General features: G+C 45.5%; 1 protein-coding gene and 1 long non-coding RNA gene across 5 annotated transcripts in view; one reads left to right on the top strand and one right to left on the bottom strand.

Annotated features, from left to right (window-relative positions):
* The window catches only part of LOC146523829 (uncharacterized), a 290,156-nt gene that overhangs the window by 163,855 nt on the left and 99,278 nt on the right, over positions 1-27,023 (bottom strand). The window lies entirely within an intron of this gene.
* Positions 1-27,023, top strand: part of htr4 (5-hydroxytryptamine receptor 4) — a 155,361-nt gene that overhangs the window by 47,027 nt on the left and 81,311 nt on the right. For all 4 annotated transcript variants that reach the window (XR_014877625.1, XM_085182992.1, XM_085182984.1 and 1 more), the window contains exon 3: positions 25,116-25,229. Coding sequence is in view for 3 of the 4 variants with exons in the window: in XM_085182992.1 (XP_085039118.1) it covers positions 25,116-25,229 (114 nt within the window). In the remaining variant the exon portion in view is untranslated. The remainder of the gene's footprint in view (positions 1-25,115; positions 25,230-27,023) is intronic.

Here is a 27,023-nt window from a genome sequence, read left to right as displayed (position 1 = left end):
GCGCTGGCAGGTCAGCACACACAACGACACACACGGCTGCTGCCGGGGGTTACACAGATATAGAAAACAGTAAGAAAACCCAGATATAAGTCCAACATTTAGCCTGAATTTTGACTCATGACATACTGCATGTTTGCCAGGCGTGCTAGCATCAGAAATCCATTCAGCATCCCTCGGCTTCTCCTCCGAGGCATCATTTTGGCACATTGATTGTTCGCTGCCACTCTGGCAGCAGCTGACGGCACAGTCTCAGTGTATTTGACTGTTTTTCTATCCATCCGTTCAGACTGCACGTGGTGGCTGTGCTGCACAGTCAGGACTTGGCAGGCGACGCACTGCACCGTCACTTTTCACAGACTAAATAATTCATTCAGCAACTGCTTATGTAATCTCAATAAGAAACCCTCCATTCATATAAAAGGCACCTGCTGATGCATGAAAGCTGAGCACGCACACACAGCGATGCTGTCAATATCTGCAGTGATGGGATCTGTGAAGCAGCTGAATCTCTCTTCCTTCCCACGGAGATGAGTCTGAGCCAGAGCGCTTCATCGTTCCCTTCCCGTTCGTGCCCGGCCAGGTGATTATCCCGTCAGGATCCTTTTTCACCATTTTTTGTTAGAGTTGTTGACCACTGATGACTCCATGTGATATACGTGGGGGTGCTGGCAGGAACTCTGAGGCTTGCAGATCTATTTTGTATTTTAGTTCTGTATTCTTCATCAAAGATGCCTCACAGTCATGAATCTTATTTTCTAACAAAAACCGAGCAGTAAATCCTCTGGGCTCAGTAAAACCTCCGCTGTACCCGACCAGCACCAAAGGTAACGAGCTGCTGCTGCTGAAGCTGATCGTTTTCCTATCAGCGGTTTTCTTTATGTGACCAAAGCTGCTCCGTGTTTTTCTCTCATTTCTTTGTGTTTAGCTTCATACAAATTTATGTGACTGCAGTCTCTCAGCGTTGTAGCTTTCAGCAGGCAGTAATATGTATATACAGTTATAAGCAGAGGTTCCATCAACTCATCGTGGACCTTGGTGGGTGTTCCCAGGGTGGAGTGATGGTGCTGCACACATCTTTAATGACTTTAAAAATTGTGTTTATTTAGGATTTAATCCACACAGGGTCAAACGTAGACATACACCCATACACCGCTCTGCAGTGACTTTAAGGCCTGTTAACTTCTTGATAATGAGCATGACTGAGTCCAGCTGGTAGTTTCTCTTTGCAGCTCTTTGGCCTGCTCGAGGAATCTGAGGAACTCTCAGAAGGAGAACTGCAGATTTGCACAAGTTGGGAAGGAAATTGTTTCCACACAGCTGCAGATTCAAGATCAGCAGTTCAAATAAACGAGTTACTCTGATGTGCTGGAAGAGGAGCCACACTGTGACATGATGAGGTCGGTATCAGGCACAGTTTAAAGTCAGAGCTGTGAAACATGAGTGCACGCTTTCCTGCCGTCATGACTCATATGGCTTCTTTTTTTAAAACCTGACAGGAAGCTCCTCCTTTTGCCTGATGTTGTATGTAACGCTATAACGGCCTTATTTAACAAGAATTTTACCTCCACGCTTCTCTATACGCCTGGAATCAGAGTGAGGTGGAGTAACTGAATCTAGCACAGCGCAGCATGCAGCGACCGAGCCTGCAGTCTGTCCTGATGCACATTCAGCTGAAACCTGGTTTAGGTTTTCAGTTTGCAGCAACATCCTGTGATATGAGTAAAAAGAGAGACCTGTGACCTCAGAAACAAGACACCTGCTCCTTCATTACATGAACAGAGTGAAACTGGAGACGGCGTCCAGAATTTATTTAAAACCACATCCTCTGTTATCACATCAGAGCGCTGATGCCATCGTTTATTCACCCGCTCGACGGCTAATGGCGCCCTTTGGTTTGAAACATGCTGCTTGTAGCAGCTGCTATCCGTCCTCACAAACTTTATTCACACTCTTCCATACCTGCACTGCCCACCACGCTGCATTAAAGCTGTGCACAGGTCTGTGTGCTGCTCCTGTATGTTTCACACATTCATCACTGTTTCAATATGTGAATGTGTTCACACTTTACAAACACGTCGAGAAAGTACAAAGGTCTGACAGTCAGAGAAAAGTTCTTTACACTTATAAATCCAACATCACTCCTAATACTACTACTAATAATAATACTCTTCCTCCTCCTCCTCCTCCTACTACTATTACTGCTACTCCTAATAATACCAATCATTTCGTTTTTGTAGGAAAAGTTGAGTTTAGTTAAATCTTGATAAACACGGTCTTGTTTTCCATTACAAACTGCTGACTGTGTCCCACAACTGTGAAACATCTGGATTTTTGTCTCCTGTCTCCCATCTGACAGATCCCCTGCTCCGTGTCCGTGTCTTACACTCTTTTATTCACATCAGCTTTGATGTTCAAGTTTTTCTCTCCTTTTAAAATATTTATTATCCGTGATTTCATCCCCAATGTCTCTCTGATTTGGAAAGTTAAGTTTCTTCAGTCTGAATTTCATGACAGTCTTCCAACATCGTCACTGCTCTCTGCCCTTCACCTGAACATAAACCTGTTTCCTCATTTAGAGAAATGCAGGTGTGATGGTGTGTGGACGGCAAGCACGAGCCCGCTTGTTTGCGATCAGTCATGTCCCGAATCTGATGGTGATTTTGTATAAAGTGTAAGAACATTTAGTGGACGAGACTCATTCTCTTTAGACAAAAAAAAATTGAATGTGTGACGACTCGCACAGCTGGAAAGAAGACCAGTGGCTTCCTGCTGTTACACCTGCAGTGTTTTCATAACTGCTTCTTCTTCTCTAGTACTGTCATGGTCCTGGGTCGGTGACCCAGCGCTTTAAGTTGATTATTATCATTTTTCTAGTTTATTCTGATTTTGTATTTGTTCTTAGGGTTTGAGTTGTGTGTTTCTATCATCCCTACCTGTGTCTCTCCTCTGCGTTCTGTTCCTGTCCCCAGTTGGTTGTGTAAAACAGTCTGTGTGTTTCCTGTTTTACTTTGTAGGTTTGTGTCTCGTTATGTCCATTAGTTCCAGCTGTGTCCCCGCCTTTAGGTTTATGTTCAGTTCTGCCCACACCTTGGTTATTTGTGCACTGTAAATAAAACCCACTTGCACCTCCGCCACTGTCTGCTTTTGGATCCTCCTTCCTCACCTCCACACGACTGCCGCCCCAGCCGTGACAGTACGACGCGACCACAAGATGGATCCAGCAGCTTTGTCTGGGGAGAGCGAACTCGCACGCATCCAACGCCTGATGGACTGGGTAACCCACACCACCAACGCAAGGGTGAAAGTGGTGGGGTTAAAAGCCATCGAGGCGATCTTGGAAGGAAATCCCTACCTCTGCCAGTTCAAGGGGTTTTCGGACTTAATTTGCAACCTGCATAAAGCCCGGGAGGTGGTGCAAGCTCGGGAATCCACAGACTTTGTCCAGCAGCAGCGGACTACGTCCGCCCTGGAACAGTCACGTCAGCTTCTCCCGCCGGAGGTTTTGCCCGGCCCGCCGGAGGTTTTGCCCGGCCCGCCGGAGCCGTCCGCAGGGAGGAGGCGACGATCGCGCCGTCGGCGCATCACCCCACAGCCTGATATTAGGACTATAGAACTGCAGGCTGTGGTGAGTGAGAAGGACCCTTTTTCTGTTTTGGACTGTGGGACAGTTTATTCAGGGGCTTTGTTTTGTGCAGCAGATGACAAGGAGAACTGTTTGTTGCCTGTTCATTCTCCTGCTCAGCTGTCTTTACCCCGTTTAGCTGCACAGCCGCATTCAGCTCGGCCTCCGGTATCCCCACTAGCCCAGTCATCTATGCCAGCTCCGTCTTCACCGACTCCCTCTGTATGGGAGGCTTCGTCTGTGCCTCCCATTTTGGACTCTTTTTCTAGTACGTATTTTTTGCAGAGAGACAAACGCGTTAAAAAGGCAATCGTTCCTCAACCGCTGGCTAGTTTAGAGACTGTTACTTGCTCCAGGGCCTCACCAGAGGTTAAATTACAGCCCTCAGCTGACTCTGGACCCCTGGAGGCTAAGAACCCAGCTGAGGACTGCACCTGGCTGTCACTGCCTGAGCAGGGTCGGTGCTCCATGCAGCTGCAATCTGTTCTGCGCCCGCCAGAGGTCCCCGCACCTGCTGGTTCTGTTCTGTCCCTGCCAGAGGTCCCCGCACCTGCTGGTTTTGTTCTGTCCCTGCCAGAGGTCCCCGCACCTGCTGGTTTTGTTCTGTCCCTGCCAAAGGTCCCCGCACCTGCTGGTTTTGTTCTGTCCCTGCCAGAGGTCCCCGCACCTGCTGGTTCTGTTCTGTCCCTGCCAGAGGTCCCCGCACCTGCTGGTTTTGTTCTGTCCCTGCCAGAGGTCCCCGCACCTGCTGGTTTTGTTCTGTCCCTGCCAAAGGTCCCCGCACCTGCTGGTTTTGTTCTGCGCCCGCCAGAGGTCCCCGCACCTGCTGGTTCTGTTCTGTCCCTGCCAGAGGTCCCCGCACCTGCTGGTTTTGTTCTGTCCCTGCCAAAGGTCCCCGCACCTGCTGGTTTTGTTCTGTCCCTGCCAAAGGTCCCCGCACCTGCTGGTTCTGTTCTGTCCCTGCCAAAGGTCCCCGCACCTGCTGGTTTTGTTCTGTCCCTGCCAAAGGTCCCCGTACCTGCTGGTTTTGTTCTGTCCCTGCCAGAGGTCCCCGCACCTGCTGGTTCTGTTCTGCGCCGCCAGAGGTCCCCGCACCTGCTGGTTCTGTTCTGTCCCTGCCAGAGGTCCCCGCACCTGCTGGTTCTGTTCTGCGCCGCCAGAGGTCCGTGCGCCTGCTGGTTCTGTTCTGTCCCTGCCAGAGGCCCGTGCACCCGCTGGTTCTGTTCTGCGCCCGCCAGAGGTCCCCGCACCTGCTGGTTCTGTTCTGCGCCGCCAGAGGTCCGTGCGCCTGCTGGTTCTGTTCTGTCCCTGCCAGAGGCCCGTGCACCCGCTGGTTCTGTTCTGCGCCCGCCAGAGGTCCCCGCACCTGCTGGTTCTGTTCTGTCCCTGCCAGAGGTCCGTGCGCCTGCTGGTTCTGTTCTGTCCCTGCCAGAGGTCCGTGCGCCTGCTGGTTCTGTTCTGTCCCTGCCAGAGGCCCGTGCGCCTGCTGGTTCTGTTCTGTGCCCGCCAGAGGTCCCCGCACCTGCTGGTTCTGTTCTGCGCCCGCCAGAGGTCCCCGCACCTGCTGGTTCTGTTCTGTGCCTGCCAGAGGCCCGTGCACCCGCTGGTCCTGTTCGGTGCCTGCCAGGGGCCCCTGTGCCCGCTGGTCCTGAGACTGTTCTCGCTGGAGGGCCTGAGGAGCCCGTCCAGCAACCTTCCTCGTCAGCTGGGGGGCCCGAGGAGCCTCGCCTGGTCCAGCCTCCGCTTCAGCGTCCGCCTCGCCTGGTCCAGCCTCAGCTTCCGCCTCGCCTGGTCCAGCCTCTGCTTCCGCCTCGTCTGGTCCAGCCTCAGCTTCCATCTCGTCTGGTGCTGTGAAGGCCACGCGGCCTACAGGTCCCCAACTGCCGCCTCAACGTCATTGGTCATCTGCCTGGCCGCATGTTGGGCATCTTCGCCACCGTGGCCGGCCTCCGGACTTGCTTTGTCACCGCCGCTGTCGTGCGCACCGTCGGCCCCCGGAACTATTTCCACGCCACTGCCTACTGCATGGCCGGCCTCCGGACCTGCCCCACTGCCGCTGCCTTTCACACGGTCGGCCCCTGGAACTGCACTGTTTTGGCCTCCGGCGCTGTCGGCCTCCGGGTCGGCCCCCTGAACTTGTCCGTCTGGGCCTTTTTGGACTCTGGTGTGTGTATTTATAGTGCGTGTCTGCCTGTGCTCCTCATTGCGTCGTCTGTGTTCATTTGTGTATCTGCTGGGTATTTAATGTTATTCCGTGTTTCTCCGCGTCTCTCTGCTCCTCGCTCCATGTCCTCCTTTTGTATTAGCTTTTCCAGTTTAGGTTTATGTTCAGTTCTGCCCACACCTTGGTTATTTGTGCACTGTAAATAAAACCCACTTGCACCTCCGCCACTGTCTGCTTTTGGATGCTCCTTCCTCACCTCCACACGACTGCCGCCCCAGCCGTGACAAGTTCATTTTAAAGTTTGCCTTCAAAGCAATCGCCTCCCCTTATCTCCTCTTGTGATTGTGATTTTAGAAGGCTGATGTCAACTCGCACAGAAAACTTTATAAAGTCTGGCTTTTGTGGGTTTTTGAGTGAATATGTGTGAGAGGCACACTTATGATGTGCTTCCTGACCAGAAATAAAAGATTGTCTGATTTGGTGGATTTTTTATAATTTATTAATGTCTGAATGTGTTTTCATTCCCTCCTTCTGAAAGCTTTTTGTGCTCAGTGTGTGCCAGTTTTTCAAAGTGATGAATTTGAAAGGCAAATAACGTGTCCTGAGTTGTGGAAAGAACGGCTGTTTTGACCTCCAGTCAATTCTAATTGTTCAGCTTGATTTAATATTTGCTTAAGTGCTGCATAGTAACAAAGACAGCTGTCCTTCAGCTGCAGGACCATCTCGTCAGATCCATCTGGAGTGTCCTTTAGAGAGGACCTAAGTTCCTGTGGTGTCAAAGCAGCCATAGTTAATATTAGTTATGTGAGTGGTTCAGTGGGTGATTCCTTTCTTTGTCATTCATTCATTATAATATTCATCCTGTGGACATAAAGCAACAGAGGAGCCAAAATAATATTGAGGAACTTTGACTGCTTGTGAAACAAAACATTACACATAGATTCATAAACTTGTAGATATGCACATGCAGATATGAAGGGATTACCATTAACGAAGAAATCATTCAAGACCTACAAGGAGGTCAGACTAGAGGTAATAATCCAACATGGTGTGTGTCTGTGTAGGAAAAAGCTGCCTGCCTTCATTGTGGTTTATTAATAATCACGAAGGCTGGACATGAGCACGTCAGGCTCTGCTCCACCACAGCGGCACAGGTTTGCTGCTCGCTGCCATCTCTTTGGTATTTTGGTGTCTGTCAGCTCGACGGCAGCTGAGTGGGCATGGAGGCTCGTAGAGAAGCTCCGCGATCTTGCTCCAACCAGATCGAGAAGTGGATGAAAAGGTGGAGCTTAAAGCTGGTTCAACACAGACCGTAGCATTCTTTTAAGATGACAGTATGATATTGATTTATGTAGAATCTCAAAAGGCCAAAAAGGCTGTATTTGTAGCACGAGAACTTCTCAAATAAATGCATGAATTATGTTTTTATTCTTATGAAATCTCTGATTGATACTACAGTAACAGTACTGTAACAATACAGTAACAGTACTGCATTATCCCCTGGCTTTGTGGCATTGGGTAAAACCAGTGTTGACATGTTGAGATGTTGCAGCAGTCAAACAAAAAAAAATCTGTTGAACGTTGAACTTTTTCCTTTTGTAAGATAATTTATTATTATTTAATTAGTTTAATTCCACTCTGAGAAATGAGAGTGCTCTGAACTGAGCTGTTAAACAAAGATACTAGATAACCTGCAATACACACACACACACACACACACACACACACACACACACAGGGGAAAAAATCGGGTAACTAAGCAACAGAGAGGACACGAGCATGTCAGAACACACCAACAAAACAAAGTGCTGAACTGGTGTAAAGAAAAAAGTTGCGGTTGGTTTGAAGGGCTGCAGAAGAAAGCGTCTGTCTCCAAAAGAACGGCAGCACGGCGGTGGAGGGATGATGACCTGAGTGCACCAAGTATTCTAGAGTCAGCGTGAGGCCGTCTGTCCCACAGCTAAAGCTCGGACCAACCCGGACAAAGATCCAAGCTCAGCAGCACATCTCCACTAGAACGGCTGAAACAGGAAAGAACGTGAATAAATGCTAAATGGCCTGCATTTTGTATAGCGCTTTACTTAGTCCCTAAAGACACCAAAGCGCTTTACACTACATTCAGTCATCCACCCATTCACAAACACATTCACACACTGGTGATGGCAAGCTACATTGTAGCCACAGCTACCCTGGGGCGAACTGACAGAGGCGAGGCTGCCGGACACTGGCGCCACCGGGCCCTCTGACCACCACCAGTAGACAACGGATGAAGTGCGTTGCCCAGCCTCGGTCCGACCGAGACTGTCAGAGCCGGGGCTCAAACCAGCAACCTTCTGATTACAAGACGAACTGCCAACTGTTGAGCCACAATCGCCCCATGTTGTGTGTAGTGGTCCAAAGTCCAGGCCTCAGCATGTGCATGAATAAATGTTGCAAAACTCAAAGAGCTGAAGCTACACTGTGAAGAAGAGCGGACCAAAACTCCTGCACAGCGATGATAGAGACTGATGACGTCACACAGGAACCATCATTGTGAGTTACTGCTGCTGAAGGAGGATATCCAGCTGCTGGATCACGGGGTGGACAGTAGTTAAAGAGCTTTGGCAGTGAGGACATTTGTGTCTCTGTCCACCTGTGCCACAAAGAATCTTTTCAAATCTATTGTCAGTCTAATGTTGGTGAATAAACCATTCACTGTACAATCCAGCTCCGTGCAATAACAAGACAAATATTCGGCCTCAACATGAGAACAGAGTTTCTGCCTGAGGCAGCGACGGGTAAGCGTCAGCTCCCTCGACTCCATCAGAGGAACGAGAAGTTCACACTTTGGAGTGTGGCGTAGCAGCAGGGGTGTGTGCTCTCTGTAGGAGGTGTACCAGCTTTCATTGATTACTCTGGCAAAGCTTAGGTGGTGCACGCTGCAGGTCTCTGATGATGATGATGCATCAGGTCTCCAGAACGTCTCATTTGCAGCTCTCCAAATTTCACCTATTTTCCCAGATCAAGACTTTGGGCATCAGCATTTACAAGAACACAAGACTAGAAAAACATGTCACACATGTAGGAGTCTGTCAGAACCCCATGCTCACTGGAGCATCGTCATTTCTGAGGAACAAATATTATCAGTCAGTATTTTATGACTTAAATGCTCCAAAAAATTCAGCAGACAGAGTTTAACATTTGGGGAATTCCAGCCATAATTTAAGAAAACACATCAAAAAAGTGTTTCATTGCTAAAGTTTGAACTACATCACAAATGCAAAGATGATTTTGTCTTTAAGCTTTGTGAGGTGACAGTTTTAGCACCATGTCGGCCGTGCATGAAACTAAATGCTTCAGTAATTATGTTACCAGCTCCTCATTAAAATAGCCACATGTGAATGTGCTGTAATGTGGATCACATCGTTTCTTCTAAATCAGGAAGACTCACTTTTCCCACAGTGTGAACAGTAAGGAGAAAATGAGGTCTGCTTCCTGCAGTCACAGTCGTCTGAAGAACTCAGATACGCGATAAAGATGCTGTTCTGTGCACGAGTGAAACGGTGGAAGGAGCAGTTTCACATTAGTTTGACCCCAATTCTTTTGCGTGAGGTGAAGTCTGAAGGCCTCTCTGGACTGAGCCAATGAAAGGACACAGAGTGATGGATTAATGTGGGTCAGTCACACTGAGGTGAGATGTGGACAGAGTCTGCAGCTGCCGCTCCAGTCCTGCTTCTCCTCCATCACCTCTATTTGTTCATTCTATTCTGGAGAATGTCCTGGGACTGCTGCTTTTTTTTCTTTACTCTGTCTGCTTGTCTTTCTATTTATGTCTCCCCTTTATTAATCTTCTCAGTGACTCTGACAGTTTCTCTGGGCTCAGTGAATACTGTCTGGGAATCCCTTTGGCATTATGTGCACTCAATATCAGAACTTAAAAAGCATCAGCAGACATTAATCCCCAGGCAGGAGACTCCTCTACAACATAAAGCAACCTCCCAAAGTCCTGCAGTAAAAATGGATCAGCAGGAATTTGTTCCAGTAGCAGTGAATTTCATTCTGTTCTACTTCAGATGCTTCCTCTCTGAAACTGAAAGAATATAACACTGGAATCAGTCCAGCAAACACAATTTAATGCATATTTTTATGCTTCAGGTCTGTTTTCCTTTGTTAATGCATACACGCATGCATAACATTCAGAATCAGAGAGACTTTATTAATCCCAGAGGGAAGTCGAGTAAGTTAAGTCATCGTCCTCGATGCATTTGAAAACTTTGTCAGACTGCTCATGTGGAGACTCCATGCTGACCACACTTGTAGTTTTCCTGCTGATGATGAGAGCTCCGCCTCCTTAGAACCGGAGCGTAAACAGCCACGTTGAGGTTGTTTGTTCAGATGGATGGGTGCGGGGGGGGAGGCGACTCGCTGATGTGCAAAGCCATCTATGTGAATATAGTCATGTGGTGTGTTTTGTGATGTGAGCCCCCCTTCTGTGAATTATATTGTCTGAGTTGTAGGTTTGCATTCCTCACCATGAAATCGATGTTTCTGTGACTGCAGGAGTTACTTATTTGGGAGATTGTCATGTTTCTCTGTGCAGGATGTTGATTAGCTCTGAGGTATTTGCATTTTTGGATTTTGCTTGGATGAATGATTGGAGTTGCTGTTCTCTGTTCAGTCCAGAACAGAAAATGTAAATGACTCTATGAATGACCTCCTTTTCAGGATGTTACTATGAATAATATGTTGAAGACGTGTGAAGCCTTTTTTAGTCCATGTGTAGTTTCTTTCTAATTGCCAGATGAGACTAAATTTGAAAAAGAGAGGAGTGTTTACAATTGATTGAAATTTCCAGCAGGCTGTCAGAGCTGCTGCTGCTGCTGCTGCATGTCATGATTCGAAGCAAAGACGCTGTTTGATTGTTTGACTGGAACTGAAACTCTCACGTTATTTCAAGTTGTTTGTTCTGCATGCAGCCAGGTGCTATCTGATGGGTTAGCATCCATAGAGTCCATCTGAGCGTGTATTGAAGCTGATTGGTGAGAGCCTAACCAGTTGAGCCTGAGGTAGAGATGGATTGATTGTGATATTTGATGGCTGAGCATGTGATGTGTATGATAGGATGGGTGGTGGAAAGGTGAAAAAAACATAAAACAGGGAATTTAAAGTTCCATGAAGTGATGAAGGAGGTTCTGTAGAAACAATAACGTATCATCTGCATATCGACTGATCTAATATTATGTGTTTAATGTTCAAGTTAATTTGACTGCTGTTTAATTCTACTCATATTTGTCCACATCAACAAAACAAAACACAAGATGTGGAGGGTTTTTTCTCTCTCTAAGTTTCTCATCTCCCTCATATGTTGGGTTTTGAGTATGACCCACAATATTCTCAGTATTGTGCCTGAATGCAAACCATGTAACAATGAACGAGCACAACAGCTGAACATGAAACAGCTGGAAAGTCAGCTGGGAGGTACGCTTTTACTTATAAACTCATAAAACTGTCAAAAAATAGTAAAGGGTGGGAATATCAGTACACCCATAACTGCATTGGTAATGTCAGGTACTTTCCTGGAGACAGAAACAAAGAAGCTTCCACCTTAATCTTCCTCAGTGAGTGTTTTGAACGTCTCCCCTCACATGTGCTTCAAAACAAGTAAAGACCTGAAAGTGTGTGTGTGTGTGTGTGTGTGTGTGTGTGTGCTGCATATTAATGACAGATTTCAACCCTTCTCTGCATGTTAGAAGAGAAGTTTATTTTTCATTACAAATAATAATTTTCATAAATAAGTCCTTTGAAATGACATTTTGAAGTTTTGTGTAGTTACACAGTTGTGGATAATTGTTGTGCTTGCAGCATAAACTGACCGTGTCACATGCCCAAGCTGTGACTCCCAATTAGACTTTTTATGATAAGTAAACAGTCAGTGACAGTCAGTCAGTTAGTTGTCAGAGGTAGTAAATAACTCGGAGCGCTGCAAACGTACTGCAAACTCTTTTGCTTCAGTGCAGGGAGCCAGAGTCATTAAAAGCTAGCACAGTATTGTTTTAGTAGATCATGCAGTATTTTTTCCTGATTTTCTGTTTCACCATCATGTCGGGACACATGCTCAACATTTAAGCGACACTCGGATACAATTCCACACCTGTGACTTTAATTGCCAGGCTGGTCTGTGGGCATCTCTCTGCTGGTGGACCAAACAAAATCAGGCTCACGTACACTTGGTCAAAACATGTTGCCTGGCAACCTAACCCGGTGTTTGACTGCAGCTGTTGCCAGTTTGAATTTTGCCAGGAGCCTTCAGCAGATGGATGCAGTTTATTACTAAGAAAGTGTTATCGTCACTCTGTCAGTATGTAAATAAGATGCTTCAAGAATTCTGCCGCACGTATCATCACGCGGCACGCTGAGTACATTATACTGAGTCTGCTGCGTGTTCCTGTTATGAGAACTTGGCTGTTGGCTGCTCACCATTAGAAGGGAATTCTTTTCAGTGTTGCATAATTTTATATTATATATTTGTGAGAACCTACACAAACCTCTGAGGCACCAAAATAAAACCTCTGGATATTTTTGGGTTTTTTTTATTTTTATACCAGAAGTCCTAATTTGAACCTTACCGTTACACCACGCCTCCAAGGTAAACACTTTATATGGTTTCCGAGATAGCTGGCAGGTCGGAGCAGCATGGAGAACTTCCTTTGTTTTTTTTTGTGGAAAATAAGTAGACATGAGAGCGCAAAGAACCACAGCTCCTCTGACAAGTCGGTGTCGACAGCGATCACTTTCCCAGCCCAGACGGCTTTACCTCCAAAAATGGAGCTCACCTCCGTTTGTTTTCTCCATCCATGCGCTCCACTATCCCACTTCAAAAACCACATTTTATGACTCCTAAAATGATGAAAGCCCACATCTTACAGTCCACAAGGCCCTTGGTGATGTCACACCCTAAACTGAAATGGTGACCAGGGTTAACACTGAACCTGGTGAACATCAGCATGATGATATGGGCATTATCATCGTGTACTGGTACATTACCATAAAGCCTCACTTTGTCCCAGAGTCTCCTTATGCCGTGTTTGGTGGAATAATTCATGGATTCAGTCTGTCCCACGCTCCACTGTCTGAGGAGCCATTTGTTCTCCTTTCAATCACATGGTCAGCTAAAGCTTTGAATCTAAAACTTTAGGACTTACACACTTCCTGTTCAGCGTCATTACAGCTGTCAGGCATACCTGTCAGGGCGTCCTCACCCCTTCAACCGGTCTGTGGGCGGAGACAAGGACGTGCGGTGGGTCATATGTGGTAACACCAGCTTAGACCTGGCCCCAGGTGCAACCCATTTCCAGATACACCCCCCTTACAGGGCAAAGCCTGCAAGAAGAGGCCAATGAATGATTGATAATTGGGAGGAACGGCCTACCAAACCAGCTGATGTAAAGTAGCTGAGCTCATATTTGATTGCCTGCAGCCTGTTTCCTCGCCTTTGGGATGCGTTTATGTGGGAAGCTGCCAGAATCATGCCTCGCGCCTTCGGGAAATCGTTATGAGACAATTAGCCTGAAATGACTTGCAGGGCTTTTTATTCCACATTAGCACTGACGGCTGGCTCATGCTGCTCTGTCACTAATTTGAGTTTGAATCACACGACGTTTGAATTAGTCAGTGACTTTTATTATGGTGGGCAGCTGATGCCTTAGTTCAGGACTGTGACTCAGTCTGAAATGGTCTCTGTGTTCTTACTTATTTAAAAGTGCATTTTGTAACACGTGACCTTTGGCGACCTACATTTGGTAGGTTTATCTTACTTGCAGCTGAAAGGAGGAAGTTATTTAGAGCTCAGTCTGGTTTGTTTCACTGTGCTGCTGACAGTGAAGTAAACTCACTGGGCGGTCTTTGTGTTTCAATAAATGAAAATGATAATATTAACATTTGTGCTGAATGAAAACAGAGTTTTACGGAGATGCTTTTCTGTTTTAAGACGTTTTATGAAGTAAGTGCAAACCTGAAGGCACTTTTCATGTTTAAACCAAAACCATGGAGTGTCCAGAGATTTGCTCTGTGATCAGAAAGAGTTAAAAAAAAAAAAAAGGTAAATGGCCTGTATTTGTATAGCGCTTTTCTAGTCCCTAAGGACCCCAAAGCGCTTTACACAACCTGTCATCCACCCATTCACACACACATTCACATGACAAGAGGTCATCGATGTGAGCCACTCAGGATTTATTTGAAGGTATTTTGGTTTGTTTTACAGTAGAAATGACTACGTGAATGCCCGCCTAAGGTGAAAGACCCGCCACAGGTGGAAAAACCTGTGTTAATCTTTTTCACTCTTTTTATTTTGTGGGTTCCCACAGTGACTGAGACTGGTTCACTCCCACCATCACGGCTGCCCAGGGAGAACTCCTCATAGATAAATCATCTTCTCTGCTTGTCGTGGTCCTGGCTCTTTTAACCAGTGTTTTATATTCGTGGGCTTCTGTTTAAATGAATGTCTGTTTGTTTGTGGTCTCGATTTTCACCTTTGTGTATTCCCTCTGTGTTTCCTGCCATGCTTAGGTTAGTCTGTACTTCCCTGTTAATTATTGCTCCTCACTTTACCGTCTTTAGTTTTATTTCCTCGCTGTGGCGATTGTAAACACCGGTGTTAACGTGTTAGCCCAATGAGCCTTTTTATATTCAGAGCTCCAGCTTTCGCCTTGCTCTTTGTGATGTCTGTTATTATTTCCCAGCAGTTTTTATCTCCAGTGTGTCTTCGGTTTATATCTGTGGACTCTTTCTTCGCCTAAATAAAGGTTTCGGGTCCACATTCCTGCATACATGACACTGGTCTGGTTACCCAATCAAACCTTCACTTTGGAGCCAGTATTGCTTAGCAAAATAAAGAGGTGTAGCCAGTGGCACCAGAGCTGCTAAACTCATCACACCCAGGAAGTTCAGGAGAAAACGGACCTCGTTACCGATGCCATTAATCTGGACTGCTGCTCGGCTGTGTCTGCATGCAGTCTGTGTTGCGCTTTCATTTATCCGGGGCCAAAGTAACCCTTCCCCACCAGGGAAAGCAGAGGATTCATTGAGAAGGACTCAGTAGTGATGATGTCTTAACATAATCACGCAGAGTGGGTGTCCCAGGCCTCCTGACCGTTTCTATCTCCAGGCAGATTTCACACAGACTGCGTGGGCCTTTTCTATTCTGATGTTGGGTTGGTTCGTGGACTCTTATTGTCCTTCTCTGCCTCCTCCGTCGGTCACACATCATTACCTATCCCATTCAGGCAGACCGGGTCATCGCATTATGTTCAGGCAATCATCCTCTGAGTTTAGACGAGCTTTATGTCTGTGAAATGTGCTCAGTTATTCTTGGCCCTCGATTATATTATTACACTGAAAATATCCTCTATTATTTCCAGCAAACTGGATTTTTCGAAGGTACTTCTAATTTATAACCCATTTATGAAACTCACATCTGTGATTTCACAAGGCTTAAGTGAAGTTTTACATCAACTATATTTAGTAATTACAAAATTTATCACATTAGTGTTGATTAATCATTCAATTAAAAACAGACCTGGACTTTTCTCTTAATTTAGCTTCTGTCTCTGCATTATTTAAAGCTTTGGCAGCTCTACCGGTCAGTGAAGCAGTAACAGATGATGAGTCATCATCATAAAAACAGGTGCATGGGGGCGAGGCACACTTCTTTCAGTTGTGTACGATGCGTCAGGACCGTCAGGTTAATGTAACGGCAGTGCATGTGTTACAGCATGTCAGAGGACTGTAATCAATGATGGCAGTCAAATTATCCAACCATCGTTAAAAATTGAAATATTTGTTGTGAAAGGGCCTCTCATTCTCTGTCTGAAGCAAGCTCCTCCCACTTCAAACCAACCTTCTTCTGATTGGCTGTACCTCGTGACTTCATACAGATCCAAAGGTAGAAAAGGAGCTACTGGAGCTCAGCAGGTCATCTACTGAAGGTGGGTTGTTCCATCCCTGGCTGCTTCAGTCTGCATGCCAAAGTACCCTTGGGCAAGAAGGAACCCAGAGCTGCTCTCAGAGCGTGAATGTGTAAATGAGGCAAGTTGTACAAAGTGCTCCAAACAGAGCTTCATCGTCAGAGACCAACGCATGAGTTTACAAACTGATTGTTTGTCTGACATGTCTAATTACTGTCAAAGACATCTGAACACACTTTCTTCTGTGTATGAGTGCATTTTTCAAAGTTGCCGGTGGACAAAAGCAGCAGACGTACCTGAAACATGGGCAGCTAATCAGAGGTCTGCTGCCAGAATCACAGCAACTACACACAGCTACTGTTACTATGGTTACAGGCAGGCTCATCTGCAGGAGGTTTGGGTTTCTAACAGAGAACATACCAAGTCTCCGGGTGGTCCAGCACGTACTGTAGGAGCCAATTGGCTTAAAATTGTTTCAAAGCTGGATAGTCTACGTCTGCATGGAGGCGACGGAGTCACAGCCAGACTGTGGGTTTGGACAGTCAGCAAATTTTGATCTCAGAGGCCGTTTGTCTCTTTGTGTGCCTAAAATTGATCAAGCTTTATTGAACCTGAGCATGAGTAACCGCCTTGAACTAAAACCAATTTCTGTGCAAGTTGTCAATCTTTCCAATCAGCTTTCACGCCTGTCCGGTTTCAGAGCATGAATTACAAAGTCAAGCATTGGTCCCCGTCCTGGTGTTTCTGCAAAGAGAGCTCCTGCCAGTCATCTGTCAGTCCAATCGCTGAACCTGATGTGAAAGCACTGATGCTGCATCGCATATGAGCCGAGGAAAATGAGCACAGGCAGCACTGCGACGCAGTTGGCTAAAAATTTTGCTCGAAGCCTAAAAGAATGGCGTTAGTGGACGGCACGCAGCCTTGGGGCGACGTGTTCAGGATACATGATGAGACCGGTTGTTGTTGAGGAACAGTTTGGATTTCAAAGCTTTAAAAACAGTGTTGAAGTGGACGACTGCCATTGTGCTGATTAAAGGTGCGCCATTTGGAAAGATGTGAATAGATGTGTGAACACACACGAGGAGGATTTTTAAGGAAGGGTGTTTCTGCATGATCGAGACAAATGAACCTGTGTGTGTGTGTGTGTGTCTGAATGATTGCAGTGATCATGATGGTGATTGCTTCTCTTGTGTGTTCTGCAGTTCGTCTGATTCAGGTGGTGTTTTTTTCTCCTGCGGAATCTTAAATTGTTCCTGATTTTCGTGGTTTTTGTCTGTTTTATGAGGAAAATTTGTCTCAAAGTTCTCCACTGGGTCTGATTATAAACAGTATTCAGTCAGACACCTTCAAACTTTTTCGATTTTCTGAAACTGAAATTCTGTGTAGCAAACTGTGATGACTGAAACAATGTATTTCTCTGCTCTGCAGCTCTGCAGCTGAAACACTTGACAGAGTTACTTGACATTTCCAATCACGATGTTAGCGACACTCAGAAAGCTTGGAGGAGCTTAATTTATCTGTGCAAACAATCCACTGAACTCTGTGCCGCTATCACCCATCATCACAGCCAGAAATATCCTGATGATGCATCGCTGTAAATGTCAGGTGCAGTCAGGTCGTCACCGCGCTTCTTTTATTTCAGTGCTTCAGGTTTCTGATCACAGACAATAGAAACGGATTATTATAAATATATATTAGTGCTTTCATTCTGGGCCCTGCGACACACTGATGTTTTTTTATTTGTAGCAGAAACACACACTAGTCTCAGCAGTTGAAATAAGTGGGCTGAAATAAATGCAAAACGAGCTTAAAATCTGATAAAACATCAACAATGTGAAGGTCTCCATCCATTTGTGAGGCTCCAGCACAGAGCAACATGGATTCTCGGGAACAGCAGTGATGAAATTACATAAATGACAAGTGTTACTGACAAACTGCGAGAAGCTCATCAGTGGAACATGCTGGAGTTTCTGGCTTCTCGTTCATTAAAACAGGTGCTTTGGTCTTTACAATCCTAAACCAACCACAGATTTGTATAAGACTAAGGTTGTCCTTCTAACATTTCTAACCATCTATCAATACATACTTCCACCCATCTGTATATCCATCCTCTGGCCACTTACTTCACTTCTTCTCAGGGGACACTGAGATGTTCCCAAGCCAGTTCCGGTCATGTCCAAAACACTTCACCTAGGAGGTGATACCAGTATCAGCTCCGAGCTCCTTCCAAATGAGCAAAGTGCTCATCTTACATCTGCTGCTTGTATCTGTGATCTCATTCTTTATATATCTCACTTTATATTGTAAGGTAGACCCTACAATAATACATACAAGAGAAAAACTCAACAATCGCATGACCCCCTATGAGCAGCACTTTGGCAACAGCGGGAAGGAAAAACTCCCTTTAAACAGGAAGAAACCTCCAGGATGAACCAAGCTCAGGGCGCCCATATGAAGCGATGGGGTGTCATAAAACCAGAATTTTTCCCTAATTAACCGGTTTGAGCCCCTCATGACTATAAAGAAAACAAAAATGTAATAAAGGAAGTTCTTTGCTGTCACACTTGACTGTCTGTCACTTACAATGTTCGTCTGTCTGCATATACGGGAATAGCCCCCAGCTGAGGCTGCCGGAGCTGTCACAAACACTTCACTGCGCTTTCAGCTCTGACAGCCTCGCTTGGAAAGCACATTGTTTTTCCTACCTTTCTGCTGCTTCTCGCCTGCACTCCTTTATGCTTTAAACATGTTTCATTGATGAGGTAAAGATAACAGAACCTAATTAGACCCAAACTCCGGTCTCACAACTCAGAAACCAAAACCTGTCGTTCAGAAGTAAACCTCAGCAGCTGCAGCCACACTTAAAAGACCCATCAGAGCAAAGAAAATAATCTCGAGTCCAGCGGAGAGATCGCCGCTATCAGACCCTGACTGATCAGCACACAGGCAGCTGTTGGTTGGAAATTGGAGGCCATCCTCGCTGTTTACACACTCTTGTGTGTGTGCGTAAACTTGTGACCACGCTTGGGTGAGCAGAACAGAGAAAACGGGTTTGGATGGACAGGGTGGGGTGTGAGTCTTTTTCTCACTGTTATAATAAAATAATGTGAAACAGTTTGCTTTTAGAGACAGCGCTCTCAGAGGAGCATGGTATGTTTAGATGATGTTAAAGAAGAATTATTTTTAGGAGCCTGCTGTAAAGGACTAACTCCTGATTAAAATTTGGGCTGAGCAGCAGCTGAAGGTCTTCCAAAGGTTAAATCAGAGGCGCCAAACTTGTTTTGGTTCATGGATGACATACAGCCTCTTACGACAACATGGTGACCAGACATATCCCAAAGAATATCAGCAAAGTTTTAACCTATGCTTTATATATTACAGTAAAGTTTTAAACTGTGGGGACCATCGAATACTTTTGGAAGACATTAAAGGTCGTGTGCGTTTCTACTGATTAACCTCATAAGAACACTGTATGAAGACCAAGAAGCTTCTGGACTGAGTATGGAGACACTGAATGGTTCAGAACATGCATTAGAACAAGATGCATCCAATCATCCTATATGTTGAAATGTGCTCTTCTGGAATGCTGACCGGATAATCAAGAAGGCCCGAAGGACCAACAAATCAATGGAGAGGTAAATAATGAAGATACGGCTCCCACCAGGGAGGCAAATGCCGCTTGACCGATTGAGTGTATTTCCGCCGTTGTTGGCAGCAATGGTCACTACTAAGATCTCAGTCATTAAGCTCTTTAAAAACTCATTAAAAACAGTTTCTTTATTTTTAAAGGAAAGTTGTTGAGTAGATTTCGGTGAACTCTGATTAAAATAAACATCTCACAGGCTGACATGGAGGAAAACCTAAAAGTAATGAAAATGAACGAGCTGAAAGCCCAAATAAGGTTTCTGACAAGCGATAATCATTTCAGGTATCTCAGTTCAGATGATCAGTGTCTATTGGTTGCACAGCCGCTAATGCACCGCGAGCGTCGTCATCGTGGAAATTTGTCAAAGCCAGAGCACCGTGTCTCTGGAGGAAGTTCAGTTTGGAGATGAAATCAATGATTCACATGCTCTCACGTCTCCCTTCTTCTTCTTCTTCTCTGAAATTCCCCGTGGATGTGACCAGGACTTCCTGCTCCCTCCATCTTTAATTTTCATCTCTCTGACAGAGAGCTCAGAGTCCCGCTGGATGTCTCACCCAGAAATAAATTTAGCTTGTTTCCTGACGCTGTGTCCTCAGATGAACATGAACTTTCTAGAGAAGCATTTAAATGATGCATCAAGCCTGGCTGCTGCACTTCAGAGACTGCTGTGCACTCAGCCCCACTCAGATTCTTTGTTCATTTTATTTGTTGATAATATTTTGTAAATGCTCTCTTTAATATTGTGTAAATGTGTGGCACAGAGAACAGAAAAAAAAGGTTTTGGTGTGTTTTTATGCTGTGTAGACGAGCTGCGTCACCACACCCTGTGGCGTTTGATTGCATCAGCTGCGGTCAGGTGGTGAGGAGGGGAAATGACTGCGAGCAGGTGGAACTAACAAAACAATCTCTGTCGGCCCACCTCAGTTGACTCGACAGATCCCGTGCACGCTGTCACGTGGCATTTTTTGCTTGACACGGTAAGAGTCGGGCAGCTTCAGCCCTGAGAGGACCTCAGTGAAGACTTCTGAGAGCTCAGTCCAGCTCTCACTAACAGTCAGCTCCATGCAGCCAATCAGTGGCAGCTCATTTAGTTCAGCCACATGATATGTGATCCCCTATAGCTGTAAAAGCAATTTTTTTTATACGTGTGTGTTCATATTTCAAAGGTTTGGCTCTCCAGCTGTCACTCACCAGAGTCAGACCAACTGAGAATATCAAGCTCAGAGACAAGAATGTGCAAAAACATTATTTATATGCATTTAGTCTTCACGAGGAGTAAGAGAAACCAGATGTTCGGTCATGGATGATGGAGGTATTTCCCCGCTCATCTGTCCCCTCTGAGCTCCTAATTGAGGCTGCTCTGTGCTGATTACCTAGCATACCCAGCATTACCCAGCTTAACTCAGGTCAAAGTTCACGTGTATCTGATGTCTTTCATCCTTCAAACCCACTGCTCCACAGCTTCTCTGTTTGTCTTTCTCAGTCTCTCTGCTTCAACAGCAGAAAGCCCTTTTTGTACGTCTGCAGAATCGTTGAGGAGCAGCAGAGGAAATTCCTGCCTCTGTCGTTTTAAGCACATTTGCTTTCAAAGGACGTCAGCTGTGTTCTTTCCAAACCCTTTACCTTATAACGTACTTGGATGAGACGTTACACTCAATCTGAAGAAGTCACAGCTTAATTAAGCGCGTTTTGAAGAGTGATCAGGAGCTGGGTTACTGTGTGTGATGCTGGGGTGTAGCCTTCTGTCAGGTGTGTAGTCACAGTCCCAAACAAGACACAGATGCAGGTGTCCTGGTGTGTGTTTGCCTCCCAGCAGCTGGCCTTCATTCTCGCTTCTCATCCTGAAGACGTCCTCCATCCTAAAAACTGATGGACAGTGACGGCTATTTAACCCTTACTGGTGTTGTCACCTTGATGTCCCCCATCATCATGTGACCACTGAAAACACGTTTGTCCAAACTGTGCATTTATTAAATCAGCGAAGATGCTCAGGCGAGAACCAATGTTCCATCAGACAGAGCAGAACAACCACTCCACACACTGATTGGGGTTTGGGCGTTAGGGTTAAATAGGCGGGACATCAGCCTTTAGAACTGAAGAGGCCACTTGGATGAGAGCTGAAAGGGCCTGACAAACCTGAAGAAGTGCAGTTTTCTTCATGCTACCTTGACCTGGAACACTGAGAACCTACACAGACGTCCTCTTGGGTTCAGACAGATCCCTCAGCTCAGAGACTAAACAGTATTGAGTGTGGTCCCGTGCTGACCTTGAACAAGTTCAAGGCATGAACAAGACATGCTCCTATCAGCACGGTATAAATAACACAGGGTTATCACATATTTCATCCATCTGTTGGATTAGCTGCACTTCACTGTCACTTTTTAAAATAATGGCTTCAAGAGCAGGCTGTCCTCAGGTGTGTGTGTGTCCCCAGGTATGGGTCAGGTGTGTGTCCTAATGTGCTAATGTGATTGCTGCACCGTCCCTTTTTTATGGCAGCGAGCTCTGTGCCGAGCCCATGAGCATAAACACTGAGAACAGCTGTAAACCTGGTGACAGGTGGATCGTCATATGATTTACTCAAACTTTAGAAAAAAACTATGATATAACAACAACAGTGTTGTGGTTGGAAATGTTGAACCTCTTAGTTTAAGTGTCAAAGCGTCAGTTTGCTGAAAGTTTGCTGTGGAAGCTGCAGGTCTGTGTTTAAGGTTCTGACAGTGGAGTTTAAATCCTAAATAAAATCCTTTTCATCGGACGGTGTGGCCTAATTGTTCATTAAGGAGCAGACCACCAGCAGCTGTAGCGAGTGAACATGACTCTAGCTAATGATCAGTAAGTGTGTGCGCTCAGCACTGCTCTAGCTTCTGCAGCTGATCCATTAATTATAAAAGCAAAATGAGCCGAGACTCTCTCACCAAAGCCAATATTTGCACAGCGCCTTTCGTACCTGTCGCCATGTTAGAAGCCAGGTGATACCGCCATAATGAGCGTATCAATGTCTCATTTAGGGGAAAGGTGTACCTGACAAACTCGACGTGAAGGATTATTGTGAAGCCTCTTGATTATTTCTTGGTAATGGCTTCTGTTGAGAAGTCAGCGTTCCCGTTTGATCTGATTAGTGCACTGGCATCACGGATCAAAGAACAAGCCTCATTTGCACACTATCACTTTGCCTTTGAACCTCGGATGCTGAGAGGGAAATCATTTGGCAGACGGGGACAGGTTCCTGAATTCAGCACAGAGGCTCATGTTTGCATGTTACCGATAATGTGGACAGTACATAAAAGCCAGAGATAAACGTCTCTAAACGTCACTTTCTCCTGTAGAAATTTAAATTTTCTCATGTGGGGAGATGTTGCCCACCCAGACGTGTCAGTCGCTGTCGTTCATCGTGTTTTCCCACCTCCCCGCCAGGCTGTGAGCTGCGAGAGAGACAGCAAAACTCAGAAGGATTGCTGTGATGCATTACCGATGTCAAACAAGTGTGAGTTTAAAGAGTCGCTTTCTGAGATCTCTCAAACCACAGAAGTGGCTCCAGGAGCTTCGATTCATAAGACATTTTCCGAGACATTTTCTAAAGGTTATACGTGTGTGGGGGCGAAAATGCAATGCCTGCAGTTTTAGCCTGTATTATTTATCATATCATATTCCCCATGTTGGATACTGAATACGCAACATGTCAGTTCTGTATCTATGACCAAAGACGTCTCAGTTATCGCTGGAAGATGAGCTTTGTCAAACAGGCGAGTGTGTTTTTGTGTTTATGCTGATGATGACAGTTTAACCTTAGTAAATGCTGTTTGTTGTGTTTTGGGGAGAAGTGATTTGTGTCCGGGTTTCTGTGTCCGGGTTTTTTCTGTTACAAAGATCGTTCGCCTGCTTTGACCTTCTCGTGTCTCAGGCTCAGCACAGCTCGACCCCAGGAGGTGGAAATGGGGTCTTTCAAACAGGCTGTGTACGAAAGTTGATATAAAAAATCAGAGCACAGCTTTGAGGTGCAGCAGTGACGCTGGAGCCAGGACATGAGCACCTCTGCCATGAATAGCATGAATCCGCCAAACGCTGAAAGCACTTTGATTTAGGCCCCTTTGTTACTAAAAGGGCTTTGACGCAGCGGGGGCAGACTCGGGACCTCTGAGGACCTCTAACCAGGATGTTAGCATCAGATCCCTGTGTGGTCCTGAGGGCTGCACATAGCTAGAAGAGCCTGGAGGCTTTTAGACCTCCTGTGTCGCTGTTTCTTATTACTTTCAGACTGAATTCTCTGTTTTATCTCTTTCTTTGTAAAATCCCATGCGGTTGGTACACCTGTGCAGGTTTCTGATTGGTCACCTGCTGCTGCAGACTTTATTTATTTGGCTTCTGCTCGATAGGATGCACTCACACTTTGGTTTGTTGCTCTTGATTCGACTATCCTGTGCTACAAAGCGAGACTAGTGTATTACTGAGCTGTGTGAGCTTTCTGCTTCTCAAAGGGTTTCTCTTTTTACCTGGCTAGATCACCGTGGTAACTGGTGCTGAACTGATCACCTGGTTGGCAGCAGGTTATGTTCAGAGGTTCTGTTTAAAGCTAGCTGGAAGCACCACGTCGTCACTGATTCTTGTTTTAAGAGCGTCGAATCATCACCATGAAACATGATCACACATAGTGTCCGTGATTGGAGCAGGGGGCGCTCACAGGGACCACTTAAAGCTGAAGAAGGGTCACGTGACCTGTGAAATGCCCGTTTTACGTGAGCTCGCTCTGGGCCTGATGAAGAGAGCCGTTCACGTTGCCTCTGCCTCCCCTCGACATGCAGCAGTGTTGTGCAGATGAATGGTTTCACAGAAGACGATTGCACTGCGTTGGTTTCAGTGCTTCTTTCACGCTCATTTATCAAACCCAAATGACAAAATGTCTGCTGCGAACTTTGGTGACAATTCAAGCTGATCAGTTATGTACAGCATAAATGTGTCCGCCTTTCTTTCTGAGTGTGCAGATGCGTCTGGTTCTCAGCTTCTGCTCCATACTGTTCTACCTGCAGGGTGCGGAGGGGAGTTTGTTCCTCGCTGTGACTCCCGAGTCTCTTTTTGTTGTTGTGAAACGCATCCATGCATCCTGAAGCCTCTCCGAGTGCTTATGTAGGTGGAAGCAATCAGTGCAGCAGAGGAAGAGACCTTTGCTTTTAAATACACAGGATATCATCACTGCTGCACCTGGCTGCTTGTTCGGGTTCAGCAGGCTTGGAGATGGAAATAAATCTCATTTGCATCTGAATGTTTTCAGTGACATCCTCTTAGCCAGAGACACCAAACAAGAACAGGTAAATCCATCTTTACTTGAATGGAGCTTTTACCACTAATGACTAGCTCCAGAGGCTGAACCTAATGAACCGACGCAAGCAGGGAGCAGTGCTGATTTCTTGTTGTTCCCCGCGTGGTGCAGGCTGATGAAAGAAAGATTGTAATATTGTCTGTAATAAATGCCACATGAGGGGTCACTCTGCAGTTTTAACTCTCTCTCTCACATAAAATGAGAGCTGACGGCCTCTCTGTACACTGCCTGACGAGTTCTGACACCTTTGTAAATATCAATAAACATTACAGCAGTGTTTTCCAAGGGTAGCTACGCAGGCAGAGACCACCCTCGCTAACTTCTTTTACTGTAAGGCGCCTGAAATGTGACAGAATCCTCTCAGTTCAGAATCCTAGCAGGCTTTTAGACTTAAACTGACATGGTGTTGTTTTATCTCCCTGCAGCGATAGCATGCCAAAGCGGATGGCCCTGATCTGCTTCCTGTCTCTGGTCATGCTGATGAGCATCTTTGGAAACCTGCTGGTCATGGTGGCCGTCTGCAAGGACAGACAACTCAGGTGGGAACGACCTTCTTCTTAAAGGCGCTTCTGTGTGATTGGCTGATGTGCATGAGAGTAAATCAGCAACAGTCAGAGCAGCACATTTTTTTTCCCTGCCTGTTTCTTATTTAAATATTTTTTTGATTCCTGGTAATGTTTCAGGGCTCGCAAAATTTCAAAATCCCTGGTAGCCCTTCCGGCAGGGACTTTTCAGTTTTTGGAAGCCCAAAATAAATTTAAGTAGCCCGAATAAAAAAGAGAGCAATTTTTTGATTGATGTTTTGTTTCCTGTTTTGTTTCCATTACAATATTATACATTAAAGTATAATATTGTAAAGGAAACAAAACATTAATCAAAAAATTGTTGAAAAACAAATTTCAACATTGTATAAAAATTACAATCATCAACTCAAATACTTGGTTCTAATTGAACAGAAATTTCTATGAACTTGTAAGAACTGTGTAGGACATGAATCAGTCTGTGTCAGATCCTGAATTTGAAATTTCCACTGAAGTCACGGGTAAGAGGCAAGTGGAACCAAGATCGAGGCCGTTTGCTTTTTGAAGTTTGCAAAGACTGCTAAATTGTGCCAGTGGTAGTTCACTCTTTGCACAACATAGTACACTGTTTTAAACTGATTTTCAGGTTTATTTTTTAGTATGTTATTTGCAATTGGTGTTTGTTCTGGGAAAGATATTGCAGACTGAGCAATAATGCATTTCTTGCATTTCTCATGGGTTCTAATGGGGGCCTTTCTTAAAATGACTGGTCCCAGTAACAAAGGTGCTTGTCGACTCAGAAATCGAGGGAAAACCAACAACACACCCGGCAGAACATTATGTTATTTACACAGGTGCATATAAGTGGTCCGCATGTGCGCATTCGCTGTCAAAATAAAAGACGCGCACCAGATAAGAAGTTGCAGCGCGCGTTTGTGTCCATATAAAAGGCACTGTTTTTGTCCTAGAGTGGGATTTTCACGGCACATTCTGCACCACATCTCTGTGCGTTCATCATTTGTTTGAAGCCAGCTCACCTCCTGCAACCACTTTTCCGAGAATATGCGCTTCTTTTGTGGTTCGGACTCCTTCTGACATTTCTTTGGAGGTGGAGGAAAACCAAAGTAATTGCTTAAAGGAGCTCCTTGACATCTTTAAGAGTTCAAAACAAATGTCTGTCCTCCTCCAGAAAATCTTATGTACGCAAACACGCGTTGCAACTTCTTATCTTGTGCGTGTTTTTTATTTTGACAGCAAATGTGCACCTGTGGACCACTTATGTGCAGCCCTGGTTATTTAGCTTGTCATATTGCAGCCACAGAAATTCTTTTGTCCATGAAACCATAAAGCTGCACTTTCTTTTTGCCTCATAGTCTGATTTGTCATAACTTTTCCATTTTGTGGTAAGCTTTTCTTTGGCTGTCACTTCTTCACCCTGACCTGTCTTATTTGGCTCAGCAGAACTAAAATATATATCCTGCTGCTTTTACACACGCACTCACATAACGCTCAGCGATTCTCTGCGCGATCAACCTCTCACATGTTTAAGCTGCGGGAGATTTCACTTGTCATGTTTGCATAGTAACGATTAACGATTGATAAGACGATGTCAGAGGAATTGGTGGGCAAATTATCATCACTCACCAATCAGTGCTGTCGCTCTCTATACACAGTTCGCGCGATTGCAAAGTGAAAGCAAAAAACAAGCGAAAATTCAAACGCGATTTCAATATGTCACATATTGACAGTGGCTCACCGATGCCAATGACATAATTACCCAGCTACATTTCCGAAAGAATGCAAAAGCATTGA

The sequence above is a fragment of the Neolamprologus multifasciatus genome, chromosome 2, assembly GCF_963576455.1.
Source record: "Neolamprologus multifasciatus chromosome 2, fNeoMul1.2, whole genome shotgun sequence".
NCBI lineage: Eukaryota > Metazoa > Chordata > Actinopteri > Cichliformes > Cichlidae > Neolamprologus > Neolamprologus multifasciatus.
The sequence above is the reverse complement of the archived record's forward strand: the minus strand, read 5'-3'. Positions and strand labels throughout refer to the sequence as shown.